This window comes from Helianthus annuus, chromosome 12, assembly GCF_002127325.2.
Source record: "Helianthus annuus cultivar XRQ/B chromosome 12, HanXRQr2.0-SUNRISE, whole genome shotgun sequence".
NCBI classification, from domain to species: domain Eukaryota; kingdom Viridiplantae; phylum Streptophyta; class Magnoliopsida; order Asterales; family Asteraceae; genus Helianthus; species Helianthus annuus.
The window spans coordinates 103,752,834-103,762,297 of NC_035444.2; the positions used below are offsets into that span (position 1 = coordinate 103,752,834).

General features: G+C 36.5%; 1 protein-coding gene across 1 annotated transcript; it reads right to left on the reverse strand.

Moving 5' to 3' along the window:
* Nucleotides 1–1,595: 1,595 nt before the first annotated feature.
* Nucleotides 1,596–5,167, reverse strand: LOC110895786. Its single transcript, XM_022143139.2, has 3 exons — nucleotides 4,758–5,167; nucleotides 2,126–2,264; nucleotides 1,596–2,037 (listed from the first exon to the last, which is right to left on the reverse strand). The coding sequence occupies exons 1-3, from the start codon at nucleotides 5,121–5,123 to the stop codon at nucleotides 1,853–1,855; spliced, it is 690 nt and encodes a 229-aa protein (XP_021998831.1). The 5' UTR covers nucleotides 5,124–5,167; the 3' UTR covers nucleotides 1,596–1,852.
* Nucleotides 5,168–9,464: the final 4,297 nt, after the last annotated feature.

The window sequence follows — 9,464 nt, forward strand, 5'->3', positions numbered from 1 at the left end:
AGTGGCCAAGCAGAAAGCTGAAGAGGCGCGAGACGTCAGTACAGCGGCCCTCAACGTAGCACAGAATAACTACTCCGAGGCTCAAAGCATCGTTGATACTCTGGTCTCTGAGGCTGAGTGGATGCGTGGCAGAGGATTAGTTCTGGTATAGTTCTCTTCTTAACTTAGGCTTTATTTTTTAAAACCAATTTCTCATTCGTTTCTTTCGCTGTAGATGGCCAACTCTATTCTGAATGCTGGAGAACTGGATGGGGCTGTTGCTGCTCTCATAGATGCCTCCCGCGCGGTTGGTCACCGTGGAGGTTATCTACAGTGTGCGCAGCATGTTGAAGAGGTGTTTGGGCAAGAGTTTGATACTAGTTATTGCTCAGTGACCGATCCGATGAAGCTGATGTTGAGTTGGCCTGCACTGAAAAAGCTTATGATCATCTATCACTACCTGTGATGGATTTGGTTGCAGAGGCACTGAAGCATGATGATTGGTGCCAACGGCTAAAAAGCCATTCTCGACCCAATAGAAACTGTTGAATTATCTGATGAAGAGGAACCAGCGGGCAATGATGGTGATGGCGATGGCAATGGTGATGGCGATGGTGATAAGCATGACGACGATGATGATGGTGATGGCTATGAGTAAATAGCGTTGACAGGCCTTATGCCTTGTAATTTTAATTTTTAGATGTCTAGTGTAACCTCTTGCGCGGTCGCGCTTGTTTTGCTTCAAACTGATGTTTTGTTATTTTATTATGTAATCTTTGCGCTGCTGCGCTTTATGAATATGACGTTTATGTTTGCTTTCCATTTGTCAAGTTACAATTATTGCACTGTTGTTAGAAATTTTAGTTAAGTTAGCGCGAATAAATGTAAGTGTGGCTCTTGTGTGAGTGTAACTGCCCGGTCTCGCGCTATGTTCGCGGAGGACCTTGGAAGCATAACTCAACAGCTCGTAATTTACTGAAGTGTTTTCGTGCTAATCAAAAGTTTTAACATGCGCCGATCACTGCTCTACGATCTCCACTTAGCTGCTGATGACAGACTAGACAACACGGATAATCGTCAAGACACGTGGATCCATTCTGATATACGCTTTGTGTATAAATAGATAGTTACATGTAAAGCATGAGCCTCGAATATTTAGATAGAGTCATAGCTTATACGAACATTCATCGAGATAAAAAAAAAACATTGATAGTTTGTTAAAAGATATAGTTGTACCTCTGGTTGCGAGAAATCCACACCAAACAATCGTAGAAGGAGGAAATTATCTAGAAATCCATTGATAAAACCATCTGATTTGTTAACAAATCCACACTGTTTAATCAATATGAACCCTAATTTCATATTTGGAAATTGAACTTAGAATCAAGATCCGAAGAAGAAGAAAAACTACAGAGAAGAAGAGTCTAACCTTGATCTTGAATGTTTGATCCATTGTCTTCGCACAGATTAATCGTCAAAGTGCAAGGATTGCCTTAGATTTAGGGTTTGTGATATGCAATAAGATTGAAAAGGAAGGATTGCCTTGATCTGTTCATGCTAGTTAAGTCACAAGGTGACACGGGTAACATTTTTAGCAGCAATTCACTACTTGGAGATGACAAACTTCATGGGTTGAAATTGAATACAAATTAAAGGTTAGGTTAACCCGGCAACACAATAGAATCTTATATTTTCTAAACAGCGCCATTTAGGTATTTAACCTGGTCTCTGAAGCTAGTGGTTCAAAGACACCACATAAGAAAATGAAACGTATATGCGTATATTTGTTTTAGTATGCTTTATGTTCTTCTTGTATCAGTTGAAAAGATTCAAGCAAATATACAAAAACAATGGCATGAAGATGTGGATCACTTCAAGAAAGTGTGATGAAATCCTGCAATGAGCGAACCAAACTCGGAGGCCAATGCTTTGTATCTTTTACATAGGCGAGGTCTGTATATTGTGGATCCAAAAGAGTTGCTATTGTGAACTGGTTTTCAGCAAGCACCGAGGCATGCTTGTATGAGTATAACGCTGCTGCCAGAGCTGCATGCACTTCTGCAAACAAACAAACAATATATGTACAGTACAGGTTAATGACTAAAAAAATTAAATAAACTGCAACTTTGATAGATGATTTGATTACCTGGACTGCCTTTTAAAGATATGGAAACGTCCTCCATTTCCGCAATTGCTTCATCTTTGTCCCCAACCTCATATAAGGCTAAGGCTCTACCGACTCTTGCATACTCTGAAAGAGCAAAGTCTTTGTATTCTCTCACGACCTGATATTAAGAAATTTGACCATAGTTTAATGTATAACCAGAGAAAGTATTTGACAACATCATGCAATTCTTGTTCGACAGAGGAAGTATCAGACCACGTCATGCATACTTAATCTTTGAAACGTAAAACCAGATTGCAAGCTACAAAGGCTCCTAAAAATAAGAAGTGTAAGAAGGCATTATAGAGTGGCAAGTGTCCAAAAATCTAAAACCTAAACCCACTACACCACCACCCAAAACCTAAACACCCATCCCCACCCAAAAACCTAACCCCCCACCCACACACACACACCCCGCAAATAAATGCTAAAAACTAAACCATAAAGCAAAACCCCACAACTAAATGCTAAAAAAAATCTAAAAAACACACATTTTTTTTTTAAATCGCTACTTTTCGTCACAAAAAAAATAATGATAATAATTTATTTTTGTGGGGGTGGGTGGGTTTATTTTTATGAGCCTTTGTACACTTTTTATTTTTAGGAGCCTTTGTATTTGATCCTAAACCATAAATTTCATTCCAATCATCAGGGCAAATTACATAAAGATAGAAGGTAGACGAGCAACAAATTGCGCCACCATCCCTTTCTGAATAGAATTGAATGAAGTTCTATTTTATTACAGTTGACTTGAATTATTATTAATTTGTTAATATTATAGGAGCTCAATGGGACATTTGTGCTGTTTGGCTAAAGTAATTTACTGGAAGGGAAATGTAAAGGGTTGTTCGGCTGTTATTTGCAATGAAGGAAAAGATCGCAGTGTGTTCTTGTTGTGTTATGAGACCATGAAAGGAACCAGACGAAAAAAACCCCAAAACTGATGCCCAAATTGGTTTTGGAGTTGATTTGACAAAATTGTGATCTCAATGTGAAAAATGAAAACCTACTCCTTTATGCACTTGTTATAAATGGGCCTGATGATCATGATTCAACTGGGTTAATTCAGGACCCAAGTCCATCAGCTGCAAGAAGAAGTACCCGAACTCAAAATTGAAGAATTATGTGGTAGGGACAAGTCATCACAAATCTAACCGAAAAGGTAGGGTCCATGTTATAAAAGGAAAAGGCATAGTTGTCAATAGCGATCACTATAGCGCGCTACGTAGCGTATAGGTCTAGTGTCGCTATTAGGGTTGTAGCGACGGATAGCAAGAATAGAGACACTTAATTTTTTTTTGTTTTTTAATTTAAATAGTAATCAAATATAGCTATAAAATCGCTTGATTTTAGGTTTTTGTTAAATATACATGTAACATAGCCTGGGTTTTAAAAAGCGCGCCTAGGTGTGAGGCGCATCAAGGCGCAAGCCTTGGCGCCTTAGGTAGCCTGAGGCGCGCTTTTTACAAAAAACCCCAAAAAGCGCAAATTTTGAAGTTTTTTCAGGCCTGAGGCGCGTGCCTCATGTACATAGGGTGTTTTTATACTGTTTTTAAGCATCAAACTGCTGTACAATAGGTTTTTTGGCTTGTACTTATAGGTAAAATCATATATAAACCTTATTTATAGCTATATTATGAATAAGCGATGCTAAAGACCTGTGGGATATATATAAAAAGTTATATAATCACTTTGCGCCTTGGGTATGAAAAGCCCGCCGCTTTTCGCGCCTCGGTTTTAGACCCCGCCGCTTTTGTGCGCCTCTCGCTTTTTAAAACCAAGAACATAGCATATATACCAAGGTATTTTGATATAATATACATATAAAATTAAAAAAAAAAAAATTCTAGTGTATCGCTATTTATAAGATAGTCGCCCGCTATTTATCGCTATTCGCTATGTAGCATATAGGTACCTTATCGCTATTTGCCATTAACAACTATGGGAAAAGGGTAGTGGTGTTGAGCATGTTGATTATTATTGAGTTTGTTATGCCTTCTCTATCGCCTAGTCTTCTGTATTCTCTCATCTCTTCTTCTTGGTGAAATAAAGCTGTGTTGGTTGAGCCCTGAGTTTTTAATTTCTATTCCTAAATTGATAGCCAATTTCATATTATGTGTTTACTTCAGCAAGTGCATAGCCTATGGATATGCCTGTAGTTGAATTATGCAAATCGGATAGACTTGTTAAGAGGATTCAGCTGGCCTAAATTATGTAACCGTGCACTAAAATTTGGTATTTATGGCAATATTAATGATCAAAGAAGTATGAGGTGGCAGGCAAGCATGCCTAGCTCGCCTTTAACCATAGTTATCGAAGGCGCACGCCACACTTAAAAAGCAAAGGATGCGCCTTGGGCCTCAGTGCAAGGTGCTTAAAACGCTAGGGTTTTTAAGGCGAGATGTATAGTATAAAACACAATTTTTAGGGGTTTTCAACATGTTTTAGGCTTCTCTAAAGCATTCACAATGAAAACCTTAAAAATATGTGAGGGGCTTTAGTTATCAAATCTAGAACATTTTTATATGTTTCATGATCTACCTACTAATTAAAATATAAAAGTATTAAATGTCCCCTTGAATTGAAATTAGTTTTAAATAAATATGCAGCATACCTGTGTGAAGTATTGAAGAGCTTGAACATAATCACCCTGTGCCTGAAACTCCCGCCCTTTTTCAAGAAGCTCCACCGCCTCCGCCACTCTTCGGGACACCTCCAGGCTCGCAGCTCTCTCTGCGTCGGTAAGTGGGTCGAAAACAGACGCCGCAACGGCGGAGCCCGAACTACAGGTCAGTAGTGAGATTGGGAGAGAAAGCAAGAGCAATTGTCTTCTTTGTAGTGTTAATGGGGAAGCGGAGGAGGATACTACGATGAACAAGGGTTTCTTGGTGGTGGTGTTAGGGGGAGTTAGGGTTTTGTGGTTAAGATTGGGAAGACGAAGAAGAAGATGGGATATTGGTGGGCTACATGATGCACCCATTTCTTCTTCCGATGGAAAATCAGCTCACCAAACATACCCTCGTCATTTATTTACAATAACTAGTAGTCTAAGTACCGTGTAATACGTGTAATACACCGGTGGTTAGAGAACAAAAAATTTATACTTTAATACGTAAACTAGTAATAAGGTCTACGCGTGTTGTGGTACGGGTACATTGCAAACATCAAACGGATTAGTCTAAACGTTATGTGACGCATTAATCATATGAAAACACGTGTTTCGGCGTATTCAATTGAACTCAATGCAACATATAGCTGCATTGCAATTGGATCAAAACGTAAAGTAAATCAAGTTTATACCGTACACTCATAACGTATTATATGCAACATGATTACCTCGAATCTATACCATCAAGTCAAAACGAATTATAAACGAAACATACAAAACAAAGCACGAAAGCGTATACCAAATTTGCGTCAAAATATTAAAATGCAAATTTGAAAGGTGGTTATAAAGCATATGTGCTAATAATGTAAATTACAAAAGTATAGGTAAAATTGTAAGCTACAAAAGTAGGGATTAAAAAAAGGAAAACTTTATGTGTCAAAAATATAATTTACAAAATTATGAGCTAAAAGTAAAAAATCTTCAAAGTTAGAGGGTGGTTGTGGAAAACCTACTAAGAGTGAAAAAAAAAGATTCGATGGTATAAAGCATAAACAGTTGGGAGAATTGTATAATCAATGGATCCTTGGGCCTGCCCGGTTTGGCCCATTAACTATTATTGCATAGAAAAATGAAAATACTACAGACATTCATCACCGACTTTTTACTTTAAGATATAGTATAATAATTTATTACAGGTACATTCAAATATTAACATAAATCATAGAAAGTACGTGAAATAACGAAAATACATAATAACCATAAAAATTTCACAAGTCATTGAAGATCTCTTTATATACAACATTCATTGTTTTATTTGTAGGTCTGCCTTCGTTGTCAAGTATTAGTAGCTTGATTCCATCTCGTCTTGTAACCTTCGATAAAGCTACGTACAATTGACCATGTGTGAAAACTGGTTGTCTCAAGTACAAACCAACCTTAGATAGCGACTGGCCCTGACTTTTGTTGATCTTCATCGCAAAACATACAGCTACTGGAAATTGCCTCCTTTGGAATGCGAAAGGAATCTTTCTATCCGAAGGTATCAAATTAATTCTAGGTATGAATGTCCGACTACCAATATTTCCACCTGAAATTATCTCAGCTTCAATTACACGGCTGTAAAGTTTTGTAACCTTTAACCTTGTACCGTTACACAAACCATTTCGTTGGTCAATATTTCGTAACAACATTACTGGAACACCAACTTTAAGCACCAACCTATGATTTGGTAAACCACATACTTTAAAACTGTTTAGCACATCCGGTGAGTATATTTTTTGCTGAGTATGATTTGCATCTTCAGTAGGGCATAGACTGTTAGAACTAAGATACTCTTTTTCTTCACCTGGGAACAGTGCCAACAACCTGTCATTAATCTCGTGAACAACCTCATTCTTAGGCGCAAGTATAGCCCTATCGCTAAAGTAATTACGATCATTGTAGTTTTCCAAGATTGACGGATAGACAAAATCAATTAGGCTATAAATTGGGTCAGATGTGCTGTCAATTAAAAGATCAGCTGTCAATTTTTGCCCGAAGTTAAAAACGTTAAAATATAACAAAAAAATACTTTTAAACGATTGTAAATATCTATAAAGAAAAAGAGAATACCATAAAACATTAACACCATTAAACATATATTTAACTAAGATGTTTTGTACCCTTACAAACCGTCTACGTAAACGAAACCATAACAAAATAACCAAAGTTTTTATGTCCATCACCATAACCATGAAAAAAAAACCAAAACACTAACCCTGCAGGTTAGCACACTAGAGTTGTTATGAAACAAAATACATACATGTCTTGCTTACATCGAGGTCACATCATTCAGGACAATCTTCTTTTGGGATGTTACGTAAGTGAAGTGCAGCATATGACCAAACTTCAACTCATTATTTGACATGAACTTCTGCCAACCATCAATGGCGTAACGTAATCTACCATCGTTTAGCTCGGTTTTCACTTCATAAACCTCAACATTCCCGGTCATGTTTTGAACAGACAAAGGTTGCAACTTATCAGAAAGGCCTGCTCTCTTAACAACTTCAACAGGCAGACGTTAAATGTGTTGTATGAAACATAAATATAAGTCAAAAACAACATGAGATAAATATTATGCTAATTCATGAAAAAAAAGCATACTAGCCTATAGTCCCCTTTATGATGAAAGTTGAAGAATTCAGCATCCATGCCATCACCAAAATGTTTGCTTGCATTCGTTGTCATCTTCTTTGTATGCTTCACATTTTGAACAACCTTTATAGCTTTCTTTCCCTTGTTTATGAAATTCAAATATATATGTCAGTTAAAAGCATGTATAGTATATATGGTGGAAGTGCAGTTTACTTATTTAAAAATAATTTATGAGATATTTTTCATACCTTGACATTATCAGCAGAACGACAATACGCAATAGAATCAGATGTTTTAATACGTTGTCGGCCTTGGAATTCTTTGTTGAATTTGATGACTGTGTCATATCCGTCAGCAATAAGTTTACCTTTTCCTTTAACCCGTTGTGACAAAATAATGTTAGCATAAAAAATAAGTAAATATGTTACTGGTGGTAAACTTACATCTTCCATTGTCTTCAACTGTGAAGCATCACGTTTCCTCTAGGTCTTTTGAACATCAACCTGTCACACCCTAGCTTTGCGGAAGCGTGGGTTTATTTGGTGTGACTTCTTAATACCATAGCTTAATCACAACAAAGCTATATGAAAGTAAAACCATGATGATCATCCATTGATTCAAGTTTTAAAAATAAAATACGACATCATTGTTTTAAAAGTTAACACATGCAACGAGATTACAACAAGACAAAATAAAAATATTGTTCATACGACACAACCATAAAACATGAATTAAACACAGTTTAAGACTTTTGACTCGTCCAGGCAAAAGTCACAACCCCTAAACTTGGATGACACCATCTCTCTTACGCAGCTTGACAACATAGCACACCTTGCCAGATCCCTAATTTCCTGAAATACATGCAATTTGAAAAAATCAACAAAAAGTTGAGCGAGTTCATGTAAAAGTGAGTATGAGTAAACCTTTGAAGTATGTATAAAAGTCCCTGGTATGTAGCAATAAGGAAAAAAAGATCACCAATGGGTTGCAAATCCACTAGTATGTGTGAGAAAGTGCAGGGAAACTCAAACCTAGCAAATTTGTACCGGGCTCCCGGCTGTAAGACACAGTCACCTCTATGGGCCTCCCCGGCCTCATGGGTGTGGGCTCGCTACACCTAAATAGATCTATCACTCTTGTGTCCCTCAGTCCTAACAAAGAGGATTAATGGCCTCGAGCGTTATACCCACCCCTCACATGATCTAGTTGTAGTAAAAACCCTCCCTAGGCTAACCATACCATGTAATAAAAGTTGTAATAGTTGTCGCATGTATTTCACCCCCGAATTATAAAACTGAAAACAGTAAAGAGAAAAGGGGGACATGAACTCACAGAAGTGCGTCTCGAAATAGTCGGTCCCCAATCAACCTGCTGCGTAACGACCTACACGTACTAACTTCTATTAGACGGACGGCTGCGCCTTGGCTTAAGGTTTAACGTTTTTGGGAAATAGTTAGACAACTATTTCGTATTTACACTTCTTAATTATTTTATAAATATATTCCTTCCCAAGGATGGAGGTATTAATACATGAGTGTTTTATAATTCTGAAAATATATTTTTAAGTCTCACTTGAAAAATATATTTTATCACTTTGTCAAAAATATTTTTAATTCTCCAAAAATATATATATTTTTCCCAAAAATATTATATTTTATTCCTTAGGTTTTCCCCAAAATAATATTTCACCAAAAATATACCAATAAGAGTATTTTTCCGAAAAATACATAAGTTATATTTTTAAAGTTCGCGTTGTATTACGATACTTATATAACTTAAATATTTATTTTTGTGAGCGCGTTGGTATTATTTTGGAGGTCGTAATTTCATGATATTTCAAGTTATATTATTTTTACCCTAAAAATAATATATATCTAGTTCACAAAATAATCACCTAATCACACAAGCGTCTTATTATAAAATATATATTCTAAATATATATTTAACAAGTTTTATTTACGAAAATCCACCTCCGGTACTTGGTTATTTACTAATAAAAATCATGGCGAAGTTTATATTTGAAAAACAAGTTAAAAATATATTTGTAACCATTTACTAGAAAAATATTTTCTAAGT